The sequence below is a fragment of the Silurus meridionalis genome, chromosome 3 (assembly GCF_014805685.1).
Source record: "Silurus meridionalis isolate SWU-2019-XX chromosome 3, ASM1480568v1, whole genome shotgun sequence".
NCBI lineage: Eukaryota > Metazoa > Chordata > Actinopteri > Siluriformes > Siluridae > Silurus > Silurus meridionalis.
This window is the reverse complement of record NC_060886.1, coordinates 9,041,768-9,069,487: the sequence shown is the minus strand read 5'-3', so window position 1 is coordinate 9,069,487 and position 27,720 is coordinate 9,041,768. Positions and strand designations below refer to the sequence as shown.

The window sequence follows — 27,720 nt, the reverse complement described above, 5'->3', positions numbered from 1 at the left end:
AGATGGTTCTTGGTATAAAGAAATTGGAATGCTAACTAACAGAATAAACTGACAGAATGAACTGGCATTAAAATTCTTTATTTTTATTTTCCAATGCAAAAAGGAATGATTTTGGTCATTGTGGAAAATATGTTTGCATGGCTGTGTTTATTTCTGTAGAAGAACAAGCCAATAATATTAGTCAAGAGTCTCTGGCTTCTCGAGTTACATACTGCAGACCGTGATCACCATATGAATCATAGTTGTCATAGGTAGGAAAATGGAGCCACTCAGGCTTGTAAGTAGTCGTACTGTACACAAATGTGTCAATGGTACTGCCAACTTGAGGTGTCCCCACTCCTTCTTCAACCCACTCCTCCACCTCAAGCAGGATCTTTGTTCGCTGGTACATTTGTGGACAGCTTTCAAACCGGTCAAGAAACTTCAGCATCGGTTCATCCACACTGTAGACTTCTCCCTGGACACGGTGTCCCTCTCCAGGTATGTTGAGGAGGAAGGGGATATTGTCCTTGCTGGCTATCACCAGGGGGTATTTCTCAACAGTACGAGCACGGCCAAGGAACTTGGCATTGCCTGTAGTGGTGTCCAACATCCTGTAGTAGTTGGGCTGGCCCTTTTTAAGAGTGCCATATACGAAAATATGTGCCATCTGAGTAGCTGGTAGTCGAAAGCTAAGAATCCCCTTTTAGAAGACACAAAATCATTATTAAATAACAATCGTTAACTGGTCTAGTGTTGTTCATTTCCAAAAACTGTTTTCACAGAATAATTGATTGGAGTGTGGATAAAAATTTGCAATGGTACTGGTATATATGTTTACAAGGAAGACTCTTACCAGAGTTGTAGAAAATGTATCTTTTAATCCAATAGTAAAAGTTCTGAAATATAAAAATTATTATAAAGTTTTAATTTTTTCGCTATAAATATTATTAGCAAAATGAGTGTTAAAAGACTCAAAGCCAAGGTGAGCAAATCATAGAATCTCCTAAGAACACTTAAACCACCATCTATTTACTTCCTTTCCATTTACTTTATATTCTACAAATATTATTATGTTGGAGGTAAGGTACAGCTGTACATGTGATCAACGAGAAAAGGCTTCATTTATCATAATGAATTCATTAAATTAATGTAATAAATTGTCAAGTTTTTAACATTACAGCATAATAATATGAAATTGAATGGGCTTGTGTTGAACCACATCACACCCTCACTGCATCTTTATGTATTTTTGTATGTATTTTTGTTTGATCTATAAAGTAAATTACTGTCGAATTATTTTTCTTTGTGTGTGCTGCTGCTGTAATACATAAATATCCCTCTGGAATGAATAAAGTGATCTATGTATATATCCTGTACATTAGTATTTATTATTGTTATTATCAAACTAATGACATTTTTTAGCAGTTGCATTCCAGCTCCTGTACTTAGTGTTTTATTTCAGTATTTCTCAACCCTGATCATGGACTACCTCTGCCCTTCACATCTCCATTTAATATTACCTTATTAAACTCAACAAAACATTAACAAGCTAGGGCTTTGGACTTTTTAGAAAACATTGCAGGACCAGGATTTAGAAGTACAGTAATAGCCAATGTGCAAGCACTACTATGCCATTCAAGTTAGTTAACCGGCAACAAAGCCTAGTTTTATTGTTACTACATGGAAATGTACATCCAAACCCAGGACCAATAAATTATTTAAATGCACCTAAGGGTTTTATATCCAGGTCTGGATTTCTTTTTATCCATGTAAATGTCCATAGTTTGCTACCTAAACTGGTTAGATTCTGATGCTGATTTTATTACACTTTCAGAGACATGATTAAATAAATCCTTTCTGATAAGGATATTGCTATTAAGGACGACACTGTGATTAGATGTGAACGCTATAGGAAGCGTGGTGGCATTTAAATTTACATCATTACTCAGTAAACGGCATGAATTCTCAGCATTAAAGGTTCAAAACTTTCATTTCAATAATTAAAAACTATCAAAATGTGAAATAAGTTGTTTTAATGGGTGATTTTAGCCAGGACCAGTTCTCTACTGTATTAGATTTTTTTTATCTGTATTTGATTCTTTTTATTTAACATTAAATTGACTTCAAGTCTCCTGGTGTGTCAGCAATGTTTATAATGTTTACTTTAGTGTATATATTATTAGTATATTACAGTGGAACCCGGTTATCTCGCCCTCGGTTACCTCGACAACCCTATTAAGTCGACGTTTTTGAAGTGGAACCGCCAAATTCTCGCTTTTTCTAAGCATTTTTTATCGGTTATGTCGATTTTTTTATGTCGCCGAACCCTAGTATCTCGAGCACAAGAGGGGAAAAATTTGCCATTTAACGTCGGTTATCTCGATGCAGCCGCAGAAGAACTTGCGGAAGTGGCGGAAAAATCAAGGCTTACAGCTGCTACAGGTGTTGTATTGTATACTGGTGAATCTCTGCTGTTAGTGAGTGCTAGTGTTCGTAGTGTTAGTAGGGGCGCGGTGTGGCTTTGGAAAGAAAAGAGCAGCCGTTGAGAGAGTGCCGGTGGGAAGACACGTACCGGGATACGCATGCGCGATAACAACGACCGCCGTGAACCAACATATACCAACAATAACGGACGGTGAGAGTGTGGAAGTTTAAATAGGAGCTGGTGATGATGATAAACGAGCACCATATGTGCGCAATTAAAGCCGAGAGCTTCAGAGAAAGCAGCCGAGAAAGCACCTGACACGCTGCAGGGGGCCGAAGAGGGCGTGGCAGGTGGATTCCTGACAGATAAACATGTACTGTATGTATTTTTATAGCATGCCTTCATCAAACAAATCGCGGCAACGCTGTTGTGTAAAAAACCCTTCAAAAACACGTGCATGCACATTCTCATTTATTAACACACATCATGTACATAAAGAAATTTCAAGCACGTTAATATACTGCCGCCATTTTGATTTTCGTTTATCTCGATCATCGGTTACCTCGATGCTTTTTGGCGACCCCCTAGGACATCAACATAACCGGGTTCCACTGTATTATTATTATTATCAAACTAATTACATTTTTAGCAGTTGCATTCCAGCTCCTGTACTTAGTGTTTTATTTCAGTATTTCTCAACCCTGATCATGGACTACCACTGCCCTTCACATCTCCCTTTAATATTATCTTATTAAACTCAACAAAACATTAACAAGCTAGGGCTATGGACTTTCTAGAAAACATTGCAGGACCAGGATTTAGAAGTACAGTAATAGCCAATGTGCAGATTTATGGAGTTTAGTTTCTCTATCTATAGCATAATCATTAAAACAAAAATGCTACAAAAGACTAGCATTTCTTGCTCCTCGTAATTGCTCACATACGAGAATAGTTGCCAGGAAATGATCATGTCACTAAATCGGCCACAAATGTTTTTACACTGTTGCCGGAAATACTTTGAAGCACAAACTTGAGGATCTGCATTAGAGTAACTGAAAGTGAAACTTTATATACAGTTTGAAAAAATTCATCTGAAGCAAAAACAGACAGAAAAAGAAAATCGCATTTTATTTTATTTAAATGACAAAAAACCCTAACATTTCATTTCAGATGCAAATATTACAACAGTAACATTTCTGCAATATAAAGCTCTTCTGCTTTGGATCTGTGATGATCGCAAATGTTGAGCTGTTTTATAACCATAAAGACTGTGGAAGACTGTAGAAAGGACGTTACTCATAATCTTATACTCCAGTGCTCAAGTTCTCACTCTCCAGTGTTCTGTATTGTGTAAAGACTATATTCACACTCTTGATTATCACACAAATGAGGATAGGTTCCCATTTTGAGTCTGGTTCCTCTTAAGGTTTCTTCCTCATTACATCTAAGGGAGTTTTTCCTTGCCACAGTCGCCATGGCTGCTCATCAGGGATAAACACACCATTCATCTTAACTGTTAATTTCTGTAAAGCTGCTTTGAGACAATGTCTGTTGGGAAAAGCGCTATAGAAATAAACTTGAGATCACACGTTTATATTTTGAGAGAAGGTTCCTCTGTGCACTTCTTTGTTCTTTCTTCAAAACTCTAATTCGTAATTACATTACCAAGAAATAATGGATGATTCCACTACAATCCATTTTCCTTTACCTTTTTTTTTACCCAATTACTCATTGGCTCTGATTGTTTGATTGATTAACTGTGTTCTTGATAGAAATAATACAAATAAATACAAGTAGTTGTTTGTGTGTTGTGCCATGTTTGAAGACATCTACACATGAAGTGCCTTCAGCAACTTTTCCTTCAACATGTTTTGATTTGCAAATCATCCAGAAGATCCAAATTTAAGCAAATAATTGTGCTCCCTTGATAACTTTTGCCCACTTTCTTCTGGAACATGAGCTGAATGTTGTTTTGTGTTGCTGCAATTCACTAAAAAAAAAATCTCATCACAAAATATCATTTATTTAAAAGTACACTTTGGTGCCAGGAGAACATCAGGTCATCTTTTCAATAAATCTCAGTGTTAAACGTAAAAGCAATGTGTTAATACATTACTTCAGATCTGTAAATTATTTACATATTAACAATTAGACTGCAGTGTTGTTGTGTATATTATCTTTCATTTTTGTAAAACAGGATGCTGTGAGATCAGGCACAGAAATGCTGCATTTGTAAACATCCCCTCCCTCTCTCTCTCTCTCTCTCTCTCTCTCTCTCTCTCTCTATATATATATATACACATACATACATACATACATATAGACATACACACACACATATACATATATATATATATATATATATATATATATATATATATATATATATATATATAAAATTTATAACAATAGTGGAAACAGTCTGAAATCTTACCTTCAATTTAAAATCGTCCTACTAATCCGAAAATACTTGGGGAAAATATGTCAGAATGTCAAACAGTATCTATAAGGCACTTTTTAAACAACGTGGATTACACAAGAGCGTGTGTGCAAAGTGCTGAACAGGTAGTAGCTTCAAGGAAGGATTTCAACATAAAGGTCCTCTCTCAATAGCGATAGCAAAAAAAAAAAGCTTTTTAATTGTCAAATCAGAAAGAATGAAGCCTCCTCCTGTCTCTCTCTCTCTCTCTCTCTCTCTCTCTCTCTCTATATATATATATATATATATATATATATATATATATATGTTGCTATTTGCAATTTTGGTAGATGTTAAACTGGAAAAATAAATAAATAAATAAATAAATAAATATATATATATATATATATATATATATATATATATATATATATATATATATATATATATATATATTCCAGTTTAACATCTACCAAAATTGCAAAGAGCAGCATCGTGCAAACTGACAAATGCTGACAAGTGCAGATAAACATATGTGCATCTAGTGATGCTAAGATCGGATCATCTTAGTGACTTGATTTCCAAATTGAAAGTCTTTTATTTTTTGCCATTTAGTTTATTTCGTTCCTTTGATCCATTAATCAATTTCAAAGCGTTTATAGGAGTCACGTGAACCACTCGGACCGGAGGACTCATGTGATGAACTTCTGTATTCTGTTTCCTGTATATAACCTTCGGAGATTTTGAGATGCTTTGCTCATGCGCGTCCAGTAGAAAATGAATGAATCATTCTTTGAGACTCGTTCTTCTGAGTCATATTAAAGACTCGTTTAAAATTAACGACTCATTCATGAACGAGCCAACAGTAGTACCAACAGTAGCATGGGCGTAAATCACGGGGGGGAGGGGACATGTCCCTTCCCATCCGAGGGTTGTTCCCCCCAAAAAAAATATTTAAAAAATATCGCACTCTCTATTGTGAAAAATATATGTATGCATACCTAAATAATTGTGTAATTAGAAAAAAACCCCGCAAAAAATGAATTTAGAAACAGTTGAGTTCCCCCCCCTTCCTCACAGTGGTTTGACCCACTGCCTGCGTTCCCAGTTCATCTCACCTACTCTACACACACGAGTCAGGTGTGTGTCTGCGGCCCAATAAATGTTCAACTCCATCAACTAGGGTATTTTATTCACTTTAAATAAAGCGATTCTCTTTAATGTAGTTGATGCAGACTCATTCATAAATTAGTTGCGGCAAAAATGCTGATTGTCGATGTAATTTTCCATGAATCTGCTATATTAGTGATTAAAATATGACTTATCTAGTGAACGTTAGCTTGTTTACAATAGCTTGTAGCATAGTGCATTGACACTAACACACCAAAGCTGTTTCCCATGCAGTGTTTTATTTGGGACGACTTGGTATAATGTTAACATAAACACACAATTAGCATATTGTTTATCTGTGCATTTATTAAATGAGCACTGTGCTACATCTGAACTGACCCCAGTGTATTTTTTTGTATAATTAATTTCCATTGTGTTCTTAAGTGTCTTAATTAATTTGTAAATAAAAATGTTAACTTTTTTTTTCATTCCTTGTTTTGCTTTGTCATTGAACCTGAGAAAAACTTTGAAAATAACCATAATAACGCAGTCTCCATGCTACAATAATAATGATAAAAGCAAAGTTTTTCACTGTGGGGACACTGTCTTTATAAGTACAATTTGACTGTATTATCCCCTCCAAAAATTGCTCATGAGAAATTTTATATTTATTGTCCCCCCCTACTGTTGAATGAAATTTATGCCCATGAACAGTAGTACCAACAGGATCACTGAAAAACGTGTGTGTGTATATATATGCCAGTTAAATAGGGGTTGACAGATAATCAAGAAATTAGCACCAGGTACCAGATTAACACCAATAACTGGGAGGTATCTGAAAGTGTTCTCTAATTTTGATCAGTGTGTTTTCTGCAAAATATATATATATATATATATATATATATATATATATATATTTTTTTTTTTTTTTAATGCCTTAGTTAATTTGTGGAAAAGGTGTTCTGGTAGCATGGTATAGACAGGACAAAAACTCCTTCAACTGTTGAGCAGTGAAGATGACATTATTTCAGAATTGTTCAATTGTTTATAAATTGTTCTCAAATTTTGATCTCCAGTGTGTGTATATATATATAAAATGTGTCAGTTTGCAAAATGCTGAATGTTAATTACATTACATGCTAAATGCATTTCACTGCTGTGTATCTGTACTATGCAACTACAATAAAGATCGATCTATTTGCTCAAAGACGGAAGTAAATTAGCACTGAATGGATCACTGACTTATTGAAATAAAATCAATTCTCCACACGCACAAGACACCAGGTGAAACACACAAGAATAGGTTAATATCGTTTATTTTATAGGTGTATCTGAAGATGCATAAACAATCTCTTAAAGCAGATTCCTGAACAATCTCCCTGCTCAGAGCTGACATACACACTGAACATGCGTCATAGTCAGGCAACCAACACACCGAATCGACACTTGTTATATAACACATAGAAGTCATACCTTGTTACTCAGAAAGCCTTATAAACACTACAAGAGTGAAAGTGACCTCAGTTGTAATTGAGAGCGATGTCAGGTCTTGTTTTTAAGACTGTCTGTTACAAACAGTAATGAAAGAATAACAATACAAATGGCAGCTTGTTCATCAAATCCTCTTCGACCTCACACATATTTGGAGAGTACAAGTGGAAATTGGGACTGTTCAAATACATTGGCCGTCTGTGTTGTGTTTAACATCGGCCTTTATATTTTATTCTCAGTTATTCTAAGGATATCATCTTTATTCACTAGTATTACCTTCTAAACTGTATTCATGTCTGTCAAATGGATTTATCATTGTACTCTAGAACAGGGGTCACCACCTACCTCTCTGGAGATCTAACTTTCTCCAGAAATCAGTTTAAAAACCCTAATGCATCAGGGCTCCTCCATTAAATCTAAAAACTGTTTATCTAAAGCAGATGCTACCAAACATATTGCAGCCAAGGACTCTAAAAACTACATATTCAAGTTCACAGAGTGTCTACAAACTATTTTAATTTATGCTAGAATATTCTGGTTTATTAAAATGACTTGTTTTTGAGTTACTGAGGTTTGGACTTGAATCAACCAGCCAAATCGGATAATAAATATAAAGAACACAACAATAAATAAATAAAAAAAATGGATAATGTATTGTGATTTTAATCCACTTTAAAAAAGTAGAAAGAAAAATAAATCTTTGGCGGTCCATGGATCCTATTTTGTGATCTACTCATATCAGGTGTGTGGAAGAGCTCTAGCATAAAAAAAAAAAAGAATGGGTAGATCCTGATACACTTATGTTTACTGCGGTGTATTGGGTTGTCACACACTTCTCAAAGTAATTGTGCCACCTTGTTCACCTTGGCACTTTTCTTGTAGAATTTGTAGAATTGCACTGCCCTTTTTTTGTGCGCCAAAAATCTCACATTTGCCTCAATACTTTTGTTTTTTAACTTGTCGCTTTATTCATACTTTTTATAGCTGTGGATTTGAAGAGTCTTGTATGTTTGAAGGCACAGTATTTCATCCCATTATATGCGTATATGAACATGATGTTAATCTACCTGACTTGGCCGAAATGCATAAGTACGTTGTGCAAAATGTCTAAAAAAAATCGTAAATATCTTTTACGCTGTCAAACAATGAACAAATGAAACAATAGAGACATGAATCTTTCATGCTGGCTACCTCTGGTGTAGGGCTGGCCAATGGGGCAACTGTTAGATACAGTTTTCTAATATTTCACATAATCTTTTTCTAACATTTACACCATTTTAAATAAATAATAATTTCAGGCGAGCATTTTATCCTGGTCAGTCAGGGCGGTTGTGTCGAATATCTCAGAAACACTGGCATCGAGGCAGGACTACACCCTTAAATGGGACCCCAGTCCATCACAAGGTACCATCCACACATTTATTCACACCTTAAAGCAATATAGCCAGTCCACCTACTGCCATATATTTTTACGAAGTGAGAGAAATCTAGAGAACCTGGACAGACACTGATATGTGCAGGGGGAAAAACAACACTTTGTCATGACGTTTGCTGTTTTTCTGGCAGTTTTTTAGCAAATCTATATACTGATATGTATTGTGTAATATAGAAATGTCTGAGTGTTGTGTTATGATTGCTTTGCTCATATCACCCACAATTACTCTGGACACAAAGACAAGCCTGAGGTAGAGCAAGCGCAGATCTAATCCTCAATGAACACTGCTTCAGGCATGCACTACTGGAGAGACATGTACTGAATCATTGAAGTGTGCTTGATTTCGGTCTCATCGCTACAACAACACTGGAAACGGACTCCTAACGGGAAATTTGCACTAAAATCGTACATTTTTTTCTATTTATATGAAAGTGGCAGTGAACTTGCTTTGCTGTTTATGGTTGAGCTAATTCCTATGTACTTCAAAAAGAATGGTTTGTGCCATTAGGAATGTGTGTCTTCATGCGTGAAAGCAATTTTATGTCCTTTAAGCTAGCCTTTGTGCAGTTTACAGCCAGGTCACTAAGTGTGTGTTTTGAGATAGACTACATCTGTGCAGGAAGGATGCATGCTTGTGCAGCAAGATGGGGTGTTCCTATGGACGGCAAGACAGTGTGCGCAGGATTGTGAAGGTCTGTTTCCGTGTGTATGTGTCTGTGTGTATTATAATAGAGCATCTATCTCTTTTTGCAGAGTGCACTGTTCGATAAGGTGATAAGGAGCAGGAGCTTTTGATGAATATTGCGAGACACATATCTATCCCTCTGCTCCTCTTTCCCTACGTCTTTTTTTTGGCCATGCTGGACCTCAGCATCAGTGTACATTCCTGTGGAACCTCTGGGTTGTCAATCATCCGTTGCCATAGTCGCTGCTCCTCACCGTAGGAATCATTCCAATCCACCTCCTTCCCGTAGCTAAAACCTACAGGGGGACAAATCAGAATCAGGCGACATTCGGCATGCAGAAACTCATTTCCTCTACACTATAATCCCCTGGGTTTAAAACAACTAGTTAATCTGAAGCAAATTAAAATGGAAAAAAAAAAATAATGAAAGAAACTATTTATGAGAGAGCTGCCAGAAGGCAAGCAATCAAGTAATAATGTGCATGTTTTGATGTAAATTAATGTGCTATATATATATATATATATATATATATATATATATATATATATATATATATATATATATATATATATATACACACACACACACAATGACCAGGCATAACTTTATGGCCACTGGTATATATTGTATATATATATATATATATATATATATATATATATATATATATATATATATATATATATATATATATATATATACAATGACCAGGCATAACTTTATGGCCACTGGTCAGGCATAGCATTATGACCACCTGCCTAATATTGTGTTGTTCCCCCTTTTGCTGCCAAAACAGTCCTGACCCTACGAGCATTAACAGCAATAACTTGAACTACAGGAGCTCGTCAGTTGGATCGGACCACGCGATCAGCCTTCGCTCCCCGTCATCATTGATCTTCGGTTGACAATGACCACTGTTCCTTCCTCTACCACTTTTGATAAATACTGACCACTGCAGACCAGGATCAACCCACAAGAGCTGCAGTTTTGGAGATGCTCTGACCCAGTCGTCTAGACACCTCGTCAAACTCGCTCAAATCCTTACGCTCGCCCATTTGTCCTGCTTCTAACATGTCAACTTTGGGGACAAAATGTTCACTTGCTGGATAATAAATCCATCCACTAATTGGTGCCATGATAAAGAGATAATCAGTGTTATTAACTTCACTGGTTATAATGTTATAGTGTCATAACAAAACAAAAAAAACATGACAATATATATATAATCTATATATCTGTCAAATTTATTTCATATTTAATATATTTAACATTTCTGAAATTAGATTTTATTTATTAGATTTTTATTTATTTATTTTTTTTATTATGTTTTATTTCATCTTAGTCTCCAATCAGCTTTTTTCAGTGCAGCTCCTATTTGGCTGCTATAAAAGCCTGCAGCCACTCCAGTCCTTTGTGTATAAGATTGATGACCCCTTGTATAAATAGTGCATTAAGGGCTATGCAGACTGACCGTCACTCACTGCCTGTACAAACTCACTGTCCACATCCTAATGGCCCTTGAAAAATAAAGTACATTATTTCTTTATTTCTGCCTTTGTAATTTTGCTTAACCATGTTACTAATAAACATTTTGATCAAGAGTTTCCTGTTATGCTTGTCAAAGATTTCACACAGGACCTGGATCACAGCTGCTATCCTGAGAAGTGAGAGTGTCCGTGTTGTGTTCTACCTGGACATGAAGTGTAACTCGACCCAAGAGTCACTTAATGCTAAATGTAGCTATTTATCCTCTACATCGGGGAGCCCAATACGTTGATCGCGATCAACAGGCAGATTGCAAAGGTAGTATGTGCAGATCAATTTTGGTTGTTTTTTTACAGAAAGAAACAATCCAGCATGAGTGTTTAAAGGAGAAATCCCTAATGCACTTCTTACAAGCAGCCACTATAAGCTTTAAAATGTGTAAATTATAGATATTTTAACTCAATACGTGGCTTTTGCATTTTTTCAAGTACACTTTTATACATAAACACCCTGAATTAGGGTTTTACATGGTTATACTAAGCAAAACATCGAATTAAAGAAATTACTTATATCCGATTAATCGATTAAAAAGGAATCGTCCGATTAATCGATTATCAAAATAATCGTTTGTTGCAGCCCTAGATTTGTTTTTCCTGTTTGTGTATAGATCTTTCAAGCGATGAGGTTTATATTAAATAGTCTAAACGCTGGTCGTGTTTTTCAAGGTGAGCCACTGATAAATGCATAGTTCCACATAATGCATTAAGATATAAAGAGAGAGAAAGAACGAGAGAGAAAGTGAGACTGACCAGTCCCAGCTCCTAGTCGCAGTCCCCCAAGGAAGACGTTGCTTGCTAGTGGTTCTTTGTCCCAGACAGTGAGCTCAAGACATACGCTGTCCAGGTCACTGTCCTGCAGGCCACAATAGGTGAAGGTGTGATTCCAGCGTGGGTTCACTGAACGCTTCACCACTGCAGTCTTGTGTTTCGTGCTTTTCTTGTCATCGGGCAGCAGGTACCTACAACATACATGATGATTAGAGCAAGGATTCACTTATACACTATTTGTATGCCTGGACTTTTTATTTCCAATTTTATGATTTCAGAAAGGAGAGAATAGAGTCATGTCTTACCCTTTGACAAATGCATCAGAAGAGCCGGATTTGACAGCTGTCAAGTTTTTGGCTTCTTTAACCAGCAGCTCTACCATGCCTCCTTTTGGCAGAGTGATACTCTTCTTCCCTTTCAGAAAACCCCTTTTCACTGAGAGAGAGAGAGAGAGAGAGAGAGAGAGAGAGAGAGAGAGAGAAAGAGAAAGAGGGAGAGAGAGCGCATATTAGCTTCATTCATTGTATCTGCCAGAGTGTTGAAGTGCAAAACACACAAGCCATGTGCCATGTTATACCAAAACAAACACAAAAAAAGCATAAGCACAAAATCGATGGCTTGATCCGTCACTGCAGCACATTACAGATGTTTCCATTAGTAAGAAAACTGGATTCATTGTATTTACAGAATACCGTGACATTCGTCTGCAGTACCTTGTATTTGGTCCAGTGGTAGTGAAAGGTTTCTATCTGCTGGAATGTACTTAAGCACAACAGTCAGCTCGCCCTTATACTGCATCAAAGAGTCTGTGGAGCACTCAGTCTGTGGGGAAGCCAGCGTTAAAGAACATTATAAAGCATTACACTGCAGAAAAGTGTTGGCTTCACTTTGAGGTCATTTGTTTGACCTGTGTATTGACAGGCATATAATAATAATTATTATAATAATAATAAAAATAATTATAATAATAATATTTATAATAATCATAATTGTGATGCTTTTCAAACACCATTAATAACAACAATAATAATAATACCCAGTAACCAAAAAGAGGTTTTGGGCTCTTATTTGCATTAAAGCTGCATTTTAGGATTCTTTTTTAGTGAAGACCAGCCTAATGTTCACCCAAGGTTAAAGTTATCATGTGTTCCTATTATATGAGGAAATATGGTTAGGAATGTGTGTGTATCTCACTCTGGGTTGCAAAGGGAACCAATCCTCTATCTGTTTGTCAAACTCCCATGAGTCAAAGGTCAGCTCAGTCTCTCCTAAGAAGGTGTTGTGTCCGAAGCGGTCATTGTGCCACACGGAAACCTGTAGAGTACGTGTCTCCAGCTGGGAATGACTCACCACATACTGCACACAGAGAGAGATAGAGTATCTCATGTACACTGAGAGAAACACACTCACATGCAGACACGTGTGAACACACAGGCCTTGTCTCACCCTCAGGTTCTCGTTGAATACTGGGTCGGTGGTGTTGCTTTTGATGCTGGTTTTCCGCTTGCTCTGGCGGGACTTGTCGGGTAAGAGGTAGGTTTTGACATAACTGCAAAATTCAAAATTATACTCGAGGATATGCTTAATAATCAGATCATGCCATTTCCGTACTGCTTTTAGTCTTTTAAGCCATAATCAGGAATTCCATATAAATAGCAGCTGACATCCTGAAGCTCTAAAGTGGAAATCTACAGTATTTATAGCTCTCATGACTGCGCTAATCCAGCTGTAATGCTGTTTTGACAGTTCTGGTTTGAAGAGTTTGATGAGTTGTGGTACTTACATTTAAATTGGGGGGTGTGTTCATTTTTTTATGCTAGTCTAATATGTATATTGTGTTTGCACGTGCATGCTCTTACGGGTCAGTCCGCTGTCTCCGGTCGTCTCCGGTTGCTAGGCAGCGGCACTCGCGCACTAGAACGTTGAGTGCTCCTGTTTTATAGCTGTAGGAGATGTTTAGCAGGATCTCTCCGGAAACACGTGCGTTGCCGTAGTCGCCCATCTCACTGTACACGCTCATAATACTGTTCAGACTGCTCTGCAAGAGTGGAGACGAGCCTGAGTTAAAACTCAAGACTTTCTGGATGTGTGCATGTGTGTGCGCATGTTAGAGACAGGCGAAGGCATCAGGAATACACAGCAAGCATACGTAGACACACATAGAAAGAGGACTCACAGTCTCAGCATCCGAGTCGGGTACGTTAAGGTAGCCCCACTTTCTCTGTGAGCCTGGAGTGAAAGACTAGGTTCAGGAACAGAGCAAAGTGAAAGAGAAGAAAGAGTGACACACTGAAAGTGGAAAAACAGGGAAGAAATAGAAAGAGCCCAAAAGACAGAAAGAAAGACAGACGGCAACCTAATTCTAATGCTGTTTTACACCCAGGTTTCGCTCTTTATTTTAATTATTACAGGCAGCATTTACAGCAACAAAAAAGCAAGAGCTTATTTCTAAATCTCCTTCGTCTTTTTCGGCTCCTTTAGCTCAGTACGGTTCACTGATTGCAGCATGACTCACATAGAGTTTATGCATAAACAGTGTGCGGCAAGATACTTCATGAGCCCTTCAAACAACCCACCTGTACTTTATCAGTTTTAATTGCACTTTCCTTATGCTTTATATGCCTATGCAAATGGAGTACGTGTATGTAAGGAAAAAAAAAACCCACTTGTATGTTGTATGAGTGTGCACCTGTGTCTGTTTAAAAGAAAATAAAAAAATATATATCCTTGTATGTTTGTGCTCACCATTTCGTATCAAAAATTTTAACATATATAATTTACATACAAGCACATTGACATTATAGACATAGACTCTACATATTTATAGTATATCAGTGTATATGTGTTTGTGCATGGAGTTAATACCACAGATTGAGCACTGCTGATGCTGCGGGTGGTTTTGTAATGGGCGGACATCAGGGCATCAATGTCTTCATCTGAGTCCTATAAAAAAAGAAAAAACATCAGCCACACATTCTTTCATGTGCATTTAGTTACTGACCCGATCTCCATTCAAACACAGTACACACTCTGTACACACTCACCAATTATATATGTTAATTACAATACATACATATTTTATATATATATATATATATATATACACATATATACACACACACATATATACATACACACACACACACACACACACACACACACACACACACACACACACAAGTAAATACTCTTTAATTAGCTGTGTATGATGTTACAATGTAGACATACGGCATCAGTGAGCCCAGGAACTGAGCGGCAGCGGGCAGACAGGGGGTCGTTCGTAAACCCGTCACCCAGATTACTGAGATCCAGCTCTGACCGACTGCGGTCTGGAACGACAGACACATGCAGGGAGATCAAATATGACACGTTGCATAACTTACATTCTCGTATTTAAGTTCATTGGCATGTCTGTGTATGTGATACCTGATGAAAGCGAGGCTCTGGAAACAGCAATAGAGGGTGTGGCAGAGTTTTTTCGCATCCCTCCAACGCTGATCTTTTCAGGAATACTGTCACTGCTGCGTACACTGCACACACTCTCAGCCCCATCGGGCTGCACACACAGATAAAATTATTTATAAAACGCCTGTACTGCAATTGCTTTCATGCTGTAGTGTGTGTATATATTCTGTTCTACAAATATAAAAAAAACTGCCTGAACCCACAAATTGTATTCATTCACTAGAGTTTTAATATAAATGAAATGTTACTAACCCTGTATATAAATCTTTACTTTACAGCCCTAAATGTTTAGACTGATTTAAAATCCAGTAAAGATCTGAAACATGTATATAAGTCTGTAACAGACATTTGATTACCCTTTTCCTTCTTTCAGCCTGGGACGGTGATCGGCCCGTGTGTAAGCGCATGTTATTCGGTGTCGTCGGTAACCCTGATGACTCTACAGCCAAAGGTTTGGTCCTAGGAGACACAAACAGCTTTAGTTTTAGTGGACAGATAGCAGATAGACTTTTCAGACTGATGTGACTTGATATTGCTTCAACACAGCTGCTCAATGTAAAGACGAATTACCAGGATCTCGCTCGAGTCTAAGTGGGTGTGATCATGTATTGTGCATGTGTACAAAAGAACCAGAATTGGAAAACCATGATAAACATTATGCACACACAAATGACACTCCTCACCCTTTCTTCTTGCCCATAAACCGACCAGTGCTCTTCTCAGAATGGGGTGAGGCTGACCGCTCAGATTGAGGCGTAGCTGGTCGGTCCAGCCCTGATAGTGGAATCTTCTTCTGGTCAGAGCGTCCATCTCCAACAGAAAATGATTACAAATTATAAATGCTGACTAAACATTTCACCTATTTCCTCTAGGTGTAGAGCAGGTGTTTCTATTTAAGTTTATTCAGTGGCTGGCCAAAGAAATTTATATGTACACAGTGTAATTAATGTGCCATTTAAGCAAGGTGTGGTTTACCTAGATCACTGTTTAGGATGGACTGTTTGATGACATCACTGCTAGGAACTGCCGTGTGTTCAAAGCGCTTGGCCCGTTCTTCTAAAAACCATTCGCCTGTGACCACCTTCAGCTCCCTGGAAAATACAAAAAGATTCAACTCTGTTGGTGTTTATTTCCTAATTAGTTTATGTTTTAAGATGAGAATATATCCCTGATCAGCTCATCTAGAAAGCAGTGTAAACTTTGGAAAACTGACACCATGTCTAAATGTTTGCTTACTAGCTGTGCATCATTGTATCTCTTTCCATGTTGATTGAAAATGATTAGCTTTAGCAGTTAGCATGCCTTTTGAAGCTATTTTGTTTGTAAGTGTGTGAGAGGGTGTGTGTGTGTGTGTGTGCGCATGGCCGCTTGGAGACATGGCGATGGAAGTCATGTGACATACCATTTCTGCAAGTTTTGTATCTTCGAGGTGATGATGGACATGGCTGTTGTGTCCAATTAACAATGGATTTTGACCCTCTGAATCTCTGTGAAACAACTGAGCAAAAGTGTGTAGTGACTCACGCAGATTTGGCACAGACAGTGCACTTGGTGATACTGCTGTTTGAACTGATAGCTGTGCAGTAGCTGCAGACACGACGGTGACACTCAAAACACACAGTGCCCCTCTGGAGGATCAGACCCAGAGCACGCAGACACACGCCGCACTCCCGCTGCTCTGGGTTACCACGTCGACCGCGTCGCTTCAGCTCCAAAAGCTCGTTCTTTAGCTTTCTGCAGACAGCAAGGAACTTACGTGAGAAACCAACATTCACAAATTGTTACCAATTATTACTCCAAATCAGGGCTTCCTAAACTTTTGGCAGTCTGGAAACTCCTCAGCACAAATTTAAATATTACGCACATTGCTGTTTGCAACATTAGTCCATCCCAGGGGTGCCGAAAATTCTGGAGTCTACATAATAGAGAACTGAAATATTATTATAAAACTGCAGACCGGATTTTGCAGACAGACATCAAGTGGCTCCCAAATGATGACTGAGCTACATGCCTGCTGTTTTTAATTTAAGTTAAATCCACCTCTCCGTTCCACAATCCCGTGTGTTTACGCCATCTGGTTACTAAATAAATCACAGCAGACGCTGGAGAATTTGCTTTAAAATGAAGAGCTGAAAAATAAGGGAATTTAAGGGGTTAATGACTAAACCATAAATAATTTAATAAGGACAGACGAGCTACAGTAGCTCAAATTGCTGAAGAAGTTAAATGACAAAATGTTCACTTGTTTCCTATTAAATCCCACCCACTAACAACTGTCATGATGAAGACAATCACTGTTATTCACTTCACCTCTCATTAATCATAATGTTATGCCTGATCGATGTATGTACTGTCAGAGAAACTACCTGATCCGCTTCTCCTCTCGTTTGCGGAGTTTCTCGTCTTTTTGCAAAACGCTGAGGATCATCTCTCGCTCGTTCTCCTGGAGGAAGGACAGGTTCAGGATTTCGGTTGTCTTTGCCATTACAATTCCAGTTGTTCGGTGCTTAATCGCTGGGGCTCCAATAATCTGATTGGCTGGTGAACATATCCAATAAGAACAAATTTTCAACGCATGCCATGAGAGTCCTCAGTGTGAAGAGCTGATTTTCCGCGTCATGAGTTTCATCGTGGGGTTCAGAGCGGGAAGTCTGCTGAGAGGTTTTACTGGCTCGTTTTCACCCACGCAAGACTGCAGCCATACTGTTTGATCAGAAATAATCTGTTAGTACATAATCATGATCCACAATACAGTTTTGTATTACAGATGAGTCATTACTTTCACTTACAGCAATTACAGTCAGCTGTGTGAATGATACTATTGAGCATACTGAGCTCACTGACAGAGAAGTCATTATCCCAATATCTGTACATTTCAGCAGCAGTTCATATTAAGCTGCAAGTACGTTTTAGCGCTTTAACCCCTTGGAACCCTGCGTCTATTACAACCAACATCTCGTGTCATGCAGTCAACGGCAGCAAAGCTCTATATGTTGTAATCTGAAATAAAATACACTAGAATGAAGAAAAGGCAGCACTTTGCTCCAAAACACAAGAGTAAGCAACATTTTTGGTGGTTTTATTTACATTTCATGATATGTTTGCCAATGCCATACACTGTATTGTTTATAATTGTATGATATGTTTGCCAGTGTCATAGATTGTATATAATTGTATGATATGTTTGGCAAACTGTCAACTGTATCAAAAGGTTTTTTCTGACATCACATATCCTGTAATGCTGATTGACCTTCCTATATATATATATATATATATATATATATATATATATATATATATATATATATATATATATATATATAACTATATAACTATATCAAAGTACTAATAAATTGTTTCAACTATTTCATATGCAGAATTTATACTTCTATAGTAATATAAATCTGAATCAATACAACAGTCTGACCATATACAATGAAGGAGCCCTTAATTAGACACACCTCTACATCTACTCATTAATGCAATTATCTAACCAGCCAATCACGTGGCAACAGTATCATTCAGATACAGATCAACAGCCTCAGGTAATGTTCATGAGAACCATCAGAATGAGGTAGAACATTTCAGTGGCATGAATGTTAGTGCCAGATGGGATGTTTTGAGCATTTCTAAAACAGCCGATGTCCTATTCACACAAAACATTCAGAATAGTGGAATTAATCAAGAAAAAAAAACACTTCAGTTTTGGAGTCACCGTTTTGATGAAAGAGGTCAACAGAAAATGGCCAGACTCGTTTGAGCTGGCAGAAAGGCTACAGTAACTCAGATACCCACTCTGTATAACTATGGGGAGCAGAAAAACATCTCAGAATGAACAACACACAACAGCAAAAGACCATGTCGGGTTTTCACTTCTGTCAGCCGAGAACAGAAAGGAGTGGGCAAAACTCAGGAGATAAAAAACTGTAGCCTGGTTTTATTAAATCTTCATTTCTGCTAAAGCACATAGACGTCAGGGTCAGAATCTGGTGCCAACAGCATGAATTCACGAACCTAAGGCAGGCCTTGTGTGAACAAACTGCTGGTGGTGTTATGGTGTGGGGATTTTCTTTGCTAATCATGTGCATGTTTTTATAACCACAATTGATTTACCATTAATGGCTACTTCCAGCATGAGAATGTACCATGTCACAAATGAAAAATCATCTCGAACTGGTTTCATGAACATGACAGTGTGTTTTTGAGTGTTCAGACCTAAATCCAGTCGTACACCTTTTGGTATGTGGTACAACAAAAGATTTACAGCATGATAAGTGCACCTGAAAGATCGGCAGGAATTGTTTGAGGTAATTATGACAAAACCCCTAAAAACAAAATGTTGCAGTATGAAAACCATGAAAACCCAAGGTTGTTTGAGAGCAAAGAGAAGCTCTACCCAGTATTTATTTGGGGTGTTACTAATAAAGAGCTGTGTGAGAGCATATAGTGGTTATAACCACACAGTAAACGTTTAAAGCACTACTTCCTTACCGTGTAATGCAAAACAACCCACAGCAGACACATGTGGACAGGCATATATTATGTAATGAAGTCGTAGTCTTTAAATGTTATTTAAACATAATTTTACATCCTGCTGCAGATTTACAGATGGGTGCTAGTGAATAAGTGACTGATTGAGCACATGGGATCTTGTGTGCAGATCCAGTGAGTGATGTGGGAGTGTTTCTTCAATGACAGGAATATGATCATAGAGATCTATAAAGGGGGTTTCATTTCCTGTTTTACACTGAATTATTGCAAATCGATTTCCTAGAACTGTCTAATCTAGCTGTCAGATCTCAGAGCTGGGAAGGCAGCTCATATATATATATATCTAGCTATCTAGCTAAAGGCAGCTAGTATTTATAGACTGACTGCTTGCTTGTGTGTGTGTGTGTGTGTGTGTGTGTGTGTGTGTGTGTGTGTGTGTGTGTGTTTGCATGCGTGCTTTGTCAAGTTGTGTGCTTTGGTTGTTTATAAAGAGCCACTGAACATAATGAGAATATTCTAATGCTGTTCATAATGCTGTCTAATACGTCTAATCAACTCAGGATCTCTCACACACACACACACACACACACACACACACACACACACAGACACAGTTCATACTTCTTGAAAGTTTTTGTTTTACTCAGCCAAAAACATTGATGTGACAAATTGTGTTGGCTTTGGTGTGTGTGTGTGTGTGTGTGTGTGTGTGTGTGTGTGTGTGTGTGTGTGTGTGTGTGTATCCTTGCATGTGTACTGGATCTCCTGTCACATTTGTTTTCATATTCACTCGGATATGAAGGATGTGGAGCTAAATTAATAAAAATTTTCATGCTGCTGTTTTCGAAACACACACACACACACACACACACACACACACACACACACACACACACACACACTGATGTTTCTGCAGACAAGGGAAGTAAAAAAAATTCTCGATTTTCTCCTACTAATGACAGGACCTCTGTGTGTGTGTCTGTGTGTGCGTCTTCAAGTTGGTTTATTTTCCATGACTTTAAAAGGACTAAAGGAAATATCTAAACATTGTTATACGTAACTATACTTGGCCTGTCGCAATGAACAACACAAAATGGTTTCACAAGGTGTGTTGGTTCACTGGCTTCCCACCTTGTGTACACATACATACACACACACACACACACACACACACACACACACACACACACACACACACACACACACACACACACACACACACCTCTATGTGTACACAGCGCCCTGGGCAAACACACTCACACCATCACCTACTTCTGAGGCTCACACACCAGATAGACATGTTCTAATTATGACGTCGCAATTAGCACTTTGACTTAGCATCGCTTAACACCTGCAGTTCATTAGCACTTATGCCTACAGTCAAGCGAAAAAAAAAGAAAGAAAACAAATTACACACAACAAACCTACAAAAAATTCCCACCCCTTAATAGTGGAGTTTATTGCAATAAGGAGAAAAGTGTGTGAAAGCCTCATGAGGGTTATTACATCTAACACCACTTCTACACTCACCACAGACCCTGAGCTTCATGCAGACCAGCCTCATGAATCTTTAATATGTTTTGGAGCGGCTCTATTATCATGATTAAACAACATGTGCACAAAACTGACCACTGAAATGCAGATTAGCATAACACTATTAGCCTTTTTTTCATTTATACACTATACGTATGGAAACAGAAGGAACTCACAGTGGGCAGCACACACACAATAAGGTACACAAAAACAAAGAGCTATCAATTCCTCCTAATGTAAACTTCTATTCTCATTCCAGCTGTGCTCCCATAGCGACACACACACACAAAGACACAAAAAAATCAATAGAAAATGTCAGGTAAGCACAGCGTACAGCCGCATGAGAATGGGCAGGAATGATAAAGAAGCGCACGGTGACCTTGCGAGCAGATTAGCCACGGTAGCTACAGGCAAATTTTTATCTGTTAAATGCATCTCTGAGGACCAGAGAGTCCAGAGCTGATAGTGCTCGCAGGTTAGACAATCTGAAGACATCCCAATTACAATTCTGTTTACTCAGTCCCATTCAATTACCAAGGAAGCAAAAAAATTGAATAAACTCCTATTTTTTCTTCGGTTTCATCATAACACTGCTTTCATACCAGTCGTTTTCCAAACACTTGGAAAAACAGAAGCAATGTTTTAAAAACACGGGTACAATTTTTGACATTTCGTAATCCTCCATCTGAATTTAAACACATCAACAGATCATCAAGTGGCAGATCACAATGAAGACGTTTTTCTCCTTAATTTGGTCAACAAATACAGACATGTGAAAGACACTTGGGTCTTCAGAGTCTCTCATACAAAACAAAACGTGTCTACTGTCGGCTACACACAAATCCCGGTTATGATGCACACTTGACGTCACTCATTCAGAGCACAACATGACTCATTCTATTGGAATGTTAATGAGCTTTATCAGAGATGGGATACAAGCTTCCCCTCGCTTCCATTCATTTCTGCTACTGGTTTTTTTTTTTTTTAGCATCTCCGGGAGTTCACATTAGCATGCGGTCTCAACCTCGGCAGTTTGTATCACACACTGAATGGATTACACAAAACACAGGTAGAAAGTGTGAATTATAATAGTATATTAGTAAAACAACACGTTCCCTCAGTCCTCCAAAAATTTACATACATACGTGCTAAAATATCTATTGAAATAGGATGTACCGTATTTTTCGGACTATAGGCTGCTACATTTTTCCCACGTTTTGAAACCCGCGGCTTAAACAACGAAGCGGCTTATTTATGAATTTTGGTTGACAAAAAACTGAACCCCATAACATTAGACCAATGAAATTTCCGAACGGAAACGAAAAAACCTCACCTGTGTTCTGAGCTGCACTGCATCGGGAGAAAAAACTTTTTTAAACGCACGACGATGCCAAAAGATAAACTCCCGAGAGAAATAGTTGTGAAAGGAAGGAGGAAGACAGTGAACAATGACTTACTTGGTCGGCTACTGGTTAGATACATGCTGTTGTAACACGTTGAGTCTGGGTGAAGGGAGAGCTCGCTAACTCCAGTTGCAACAGAAATCATATAAGCACAGACAGGTTTCCAAAACTCGTGCTCTTTTATTTTTCTTGGCAACAGCGTTACGGGTTAGTCAAAGAAAATTAGAAATGAGCATCAGAAAATAATACGGACATATTCCTCGGTCTTGCACACACGCAGTAATACCGAAAAAATGCGGCGGCAGGCTATTCCCAAAATACCGCTCTGCTCTTAAAGGAGCCACAACATATTTCACCCGTTACACCATGTAACAGACACTGTCTTTCGTTAAAGCCTGTGTAAAGTTCATTAGTTTCAATGTAGGAAAAGCTTATAGACAGGTGCGGCTTATTTATGTTTAAAATAAAAATCTTTGTCAAATTCAGTGCGGCTTATATATGGGTGCAATTTATAGTCCAGAAATTACGGTACATGTTATAATTAGTGGATATATCAAATATTTTCTAATTTATTCGAATTTAAATACCTAATTATTTATTTATTATTACATACAATGATATCGAAGTTTAATTGCCAGGATAGATCTACTGTTCCATCCTACTTCATCATCTGTGGAAATCTTTTGAGAGAAACGTTGGTCAAATAAAAGAAAATGATTCAATTCAGTTTTATTTGTATAGCGCTTTTAACAATGGACATTGTCTCAAAGCAGCTTTACAGAGATAAACTGGTAATAAAAGAATGTTCCTTATAACTGTAGGTTTGTCCCTAAAGAGCTAAATAGGAGTGACTATGGCAAGGAAAAACTCCCATGATCTTTTGGGTGCATAAATATGTTAAATATCTAAAGAAATAGAAAATAAAGACAGATTTTTTTTCAGTTTTTAAGAAAAATTTGATATAAAGATTGATTTTATTTTGCAAGCTGTTCAAAATGTTGCTTTTTGTACTCAGATATATCTCATTGGTTCACATCAATAATCATGAATTTACTTGTTCACTCCCTTCCCTGCTTGCATATCCTGTAGTTTTGCTTGGATTTATTCTGTATCAAGTAAATCACAGATTCTCTCATTTTTCTACTGAATATAAAATATATGGCCAAAACGTGTGGACAGCCAACCATCACAAACTGTTCCCACAAAACTGGAAGCACACGTTGTATTAGTATTCTGTAGTATTAGGATTTCCCTTCACTGTAACTGTAGACATGTTTGTGACAATGCACAGAGTGGGTTTCACAAAGGCGTGGTTTTTTTAATGTTGGAGCAGAGGAACTTGAGTGTCCTGCTATAAGAGCGCTGACCTCAACGCTTTTGGGATGAACTGGAAAGCCGACTGCACCACAGAGCTCCTCAACCTACACCAGAAGTTGACTTTACTAATGCTTTTGACGCAGAATGACCACAAATCCCCCCAGCCATTCATCAAACTCTAGTTTGTTAAAGGTTATTAAAACAGCAAAGGCAGACTAAAAAAACAAACCTGGGTGTTGTCATATGGTAACAGATACATGACTCACTATATTCGCTTTTGACTACTAGTGATAGGTTGCACTGCTGACACAGGATGATGATGATGATGATGATGAGATGACACTGATATGCACGTGTGTCGGGGGAAAAAAAAGCCACATGACTTGCCACATATCAGATATACAGTATTTGTATATCCAAGCTAGAACCGTATGTGGTCAACATGTGGAACAAGGTCTGATTTAAAGGCATAAATATTGTGTATCTGCAGAGACATAAATCTCTCAGATTTGTAATCCATTCATGCTGAAAAGATGCAGAACTCCCTCACTTTAACCTGGTAATGTGAATATAGCTGTGATTAAGTTGTCAGACTTTTGAAATTGTCTTCTGTCACTTTAGGATAGAATGATCATCAAAAGTCCACAAACAGACAGCGCTTAAGAAAATGTCCGATCTAGAATCTAGACGTGGAGCTGTGTCTCAGCAAGAACGAGAGGAAGTCTTTATATGCTTATCTTCATATGTATCTCAGAAAATAACATTTTTAAACATTCGTCATACTATTCCTCTTACAAGCGCTAGTGTATCAACTTCACCATCTGAGCAAGTATATATAGCACATTTTCAAAACTTATCTTGCAATTTTATTTTTGGTTGTTTAGACCTCAGACTACAAAAACATCATGAATAATAGCTTGTAGTTTAAAGCACAAACTGTGACTTTTGGCATCTGTGTCAATTAAATTGGAGTTTTAGCCCATTTTCAGTGTATACCCTAAATATTTCATCACATTTATAATGTTTTTCAATAAGTCAAGTCAAGTTTATTTCTATAGCGCTTTTCACAACAGACATTGTCTCAAAGCAGATTTCCAGAATTTAACATTTAAGGTGAACGATGTGTATTTATCCCTGATGAGCAGCCATGGCGACTGTGACCAGGAAAAACTCCCTTAGATGTTATGAGGAAGAAACCTTGAGAGAAACCAGACTCAAAAGGGGAACCCATCCTCATTTGGGTGATATCAAGAGTGTGATTATAGTCTTTAAACAATACAGAACACTGGAGAGTGAGAACTAACATGAGCACTGGAATGTAAGATTATGAGTAATGTTCTTTCTACAGTCTCTTACAGTCATTTTTGGTTATAAAACTAGAAGCTACTGAGCAATTAAAAAAATAGCTCAACATTTGCGATCATCACAGATCCAACACCAGCTTCTCCATACCAGAGCCTTTAAACACTCCAGGAAGTCCAATGTCAAAACTATATATTTTTGACTTTTGATCAAAAGGTCATGAGATTAAATCCCAGTGGGTTGGCCCTTAAGCAAGGCCCTTAATCCTCAACTGCTCTGTTTTTTTTTTTACTCCATAAACATAACAGGGTTACTAAAATGTTTCAGGATTTTCAAAATATTTACAAAGTTGGCTGATGTGTCTGGAATATCTTAAAGCATAGCAGCAAAACATTTCTGGATTGTGTCAATAGTTCGAATGTGACTCTTACATGGCGCAACCATTAACAGAAGGTGTGGTGCAAATGAGACCGAAAGCACACACACACACACCTCATATTTTTAACACCGGCACTCATACACATCCTGCTAGGTATAAAAGTTCATGTGAAACCTATTTACTGTCCATTTACTCTGTGTGTGTGTGTGTGTGTGTGTGTGTGTGTGTGTGTGTGTGTGTGCATGCGAATGACTTGCTGGTTGTTGGTTCGAGACTAGTTAAGTCCTCTCCCCATAGTCCTGTTAGCTGCATGATTAAGTCAGGTCTGGGTCTTTAAATCGCTCAAATGACGAATGGATGAGCATGTAGGTCAATATGTAAACCCATGGAGTGCAGTGTAATTGTAAGAGAAAGAGAGAGAGAGAGAGAGAGAGAGAGAGAGAGAGAGAGAGAGAGAGTGTGTGTGTGTGTGTGTGCACCTTAGATCACTAAAGAACATCCAAGGCTTTATACCACCTAAAATGTCATACTGTAACACTGTGATAAGCACCTTAGACCGTTTAATAAACCAGGCTTGTGACGGATGTTGGTCGAGATCGGATTTAGATCGGTCTCTGTGTACGTTACCATAACTGATTTCAAAAGTGATCGGATCCCTCGTCTAAGAAAGACGTTAATGTCATGTGCCTTAAAAGAGTTTCATCACTGTTGATTTCATTCTGAATGACTTCTGGTCAATGATCTAAATCACAAGCTAAATTATATATATATATATATATATATATATATATATATATATATATATATATATATAAATTACAATATGAGCTCATCTATCAGCAAAACAAGCCAAGTGCAAACTTGCAAACATTTGTACAAGCTGTGTGCTGCATTGCACCTGCTCAAACAGCTGTTTCAGGGATGTAGTAATGCTTGTAATGGTCTCCTCAGTTCTGCTGGAGAAAACCCTGCCTCGTCTGATCTGCCTCAGCTTTCTGAGGCACATCTGTAGGTTGTAATAGGATTTGGGAGGGAATGCTGGGGATTCTGGTTGAAGCAGAAAGGTACAGCATTGAAGCAGAAAGGTACAGCATTGAAGCAGAAAGGTACAGCATTGAAGCAGAAAGGTACAGAATTGAAGTAGCTCGAGGCGCTTTGATCTCATCCAGCGTTACATTTCAATCATCTCACCTCCGGTTGAACCTTTCAGGTCGAGATATCTATATATAAAAAATAAAACATCTCCTGTCTCACATTTCTGTTTGCTCACATCTCCTCGGTGGCAGCAGCAGCTCGGCGGCTCAGTGGGTTTCCCCCTTATTTCATTTCTCAGCGCTGAAGCTGAAATGTGGAACATCCCAACAAAATAAAGAGCATATGAAGCAGATCTTACCTGCCCTGCTCCTGGTCCTGCTCCTGCTCCTAGCCCTGGTGTCGCCTGTCCGTCTACAGCGTGAAGTGCGCGAGTTGAAGTGAAATGAAGTCTAATGTGCGTGCTTGCGCGCGTGTGTGTGTGTGTGTGTGTGTGCGCGTTCAGTGCCAGCGGTTCCGGTTACTATTGGGCACGGAGAAGACCGAGGCAACCCCCACCCGCCCCATCTGCCCCCGCGCGTGCCTCACACACGGGGGCGTGGCCTGGAGTCCCCACACTGCTCACATTTCGCACGCGCGCGACTGTTTGTCTTCGGGGCAGATTTATTATTATTATTATTATTATTATTATTATTATTATTATTATTATTATTATTATTGTTGTTGTTATTATTATTGTTAGTGTTATTATTATTATTATTATTATTATTATTATTATTATTATTATTATTATACTACAGAAACATGGACACTCGGTAAAAATTAATACAAAATAAATTGCCGTCAAATTATATGTACATTATTTTTTATACCTTTGCATGTTCTATGTATAATATCATATAATATGTATGTAAACATTGTATAACATTTGTATCTGT

General features: G+C 37.9%; 2 protein-coding genes across 5 annotated transcripts; both read right to left on the bottom strand.

The window, feature by feature from the left end:
• Positions 1 to 62: 62 nt before the first annotated feature.
• Positions 63 to 5,000, bottom strand: LOC124380144 (gamma-glutamylaminecyclotransferase-like). Its single transcript, XM_046840937.1, has 3 exons — positions 4,842 to 5,000; positions 836 to 878; positions 63 to 682 (listed from the first exon to the last, which is right to left on the bottom strand). Exon 3 carries the CDS (start codon positions 647 to 649, stop codon positions 182 to 184), a length of 468 nt encoding a protein of 155 aa, XP_046696893.1. The 5' UTR covers positions 650 to 682; positions 836 to 878; positions 4,842 to 5,000; the 3' UTR covers positions 63 to 181.
• A 2,236-nt stretch (positions 5,001 to 7,236) lies between these two features.
• On the bottom strand, positions 7,237 to 27,313 carry sytl5 (synaptotagmin-like 5). 4 transcript variants are annotated; one of them, XM_046845799.1, is made up of 18 exons: positions 27,144 to 27,313; positions 26,649 to 26,797; positions 17,692 to 18,028; positions 16,850 to 17,059; positions 16,301 to 16,416; positions 16,009 to 16,138; positions 15,682 to 15,784; positions 15,287 to 15,416; positions 15,089 to 15,189; positions 14,726 to 14,803; positions 14,037 to 14,102; positions 13,720 to 13,898; positions 13,307 to 13,409; positions 13,055 to 13,216; positions 12,574 to 12,682; positions 12,166 to 12,295; positions 11,843 to 12,051; positions 7,237 to 9,843 (listed from the first exon to the last, which is right to left on the bottom strand). In XM_046845799.1, the coding sequence occupies exons 3-18, from the start codon at positions 17,808 to 17,810 to the stop codon at positions 9,701 to 9,703; spliced, it is 2,088 nt and encodes a 695-aa protein (XP_046701755.1). In that variant the 5' UTR covers positions 17,811 to 18,028; positions 26,649 to 26,797; positions 27,144 to 27,313; the 3' UTR covers positions 7,237 to 9,700. The 4 variants fall into 4 exon arrangements, with proteins under 4 accessions (XP_046701755.1, XP_046701754.1, XP_046701756.1 ...); XM_046845798.1 differs by lacking the exon at positions 26,649 to 26,797; XM_046845800.1 differs by lacking the exon at positions 26,649 to 26,797 and having other exon boundaries at positions 16,009 to 16,135.
• Between the last annotated feature and the right edge of the window lie 407 nt (positions 27,314 to 27,720).

What these genes read in the sequence shown, in the direction of transcription:
- LOC124380144 (XM_046840937.1), bottom strand. Translation starts at nt 649, where the DNA reads ATGGCACATATTTTCGTATATGGCACTCTTAAAAAGGGCCAGCCCAAC.
- sytl5 (XM_046845799.1), bottom strand. Translation starts at nt 17,810, where the DNA reads ATGGCAAAGACAACCGAAATCCTGAACCTGTCCTTCCTCCAGGAGAAC. An exon ending in ACTGTCTGTGCCAAATCTGC is followed by an intron (nt 16,417 to 16,849) that starts GTGAGTCACTAC and finishes TGTATTTTCCAG; the next exon opens with GGAGCTGAAGGTGGTCACAG. An exon ending in TTTATGGGCAAGAAGAAAGG is followed by an intron (nt 15,785 to 16,008) that starts GTGAGGAGTGTC and finishes TGTGTCTCCTAG; the next exon opens with GACCAAACCTTTGGCTGTAG.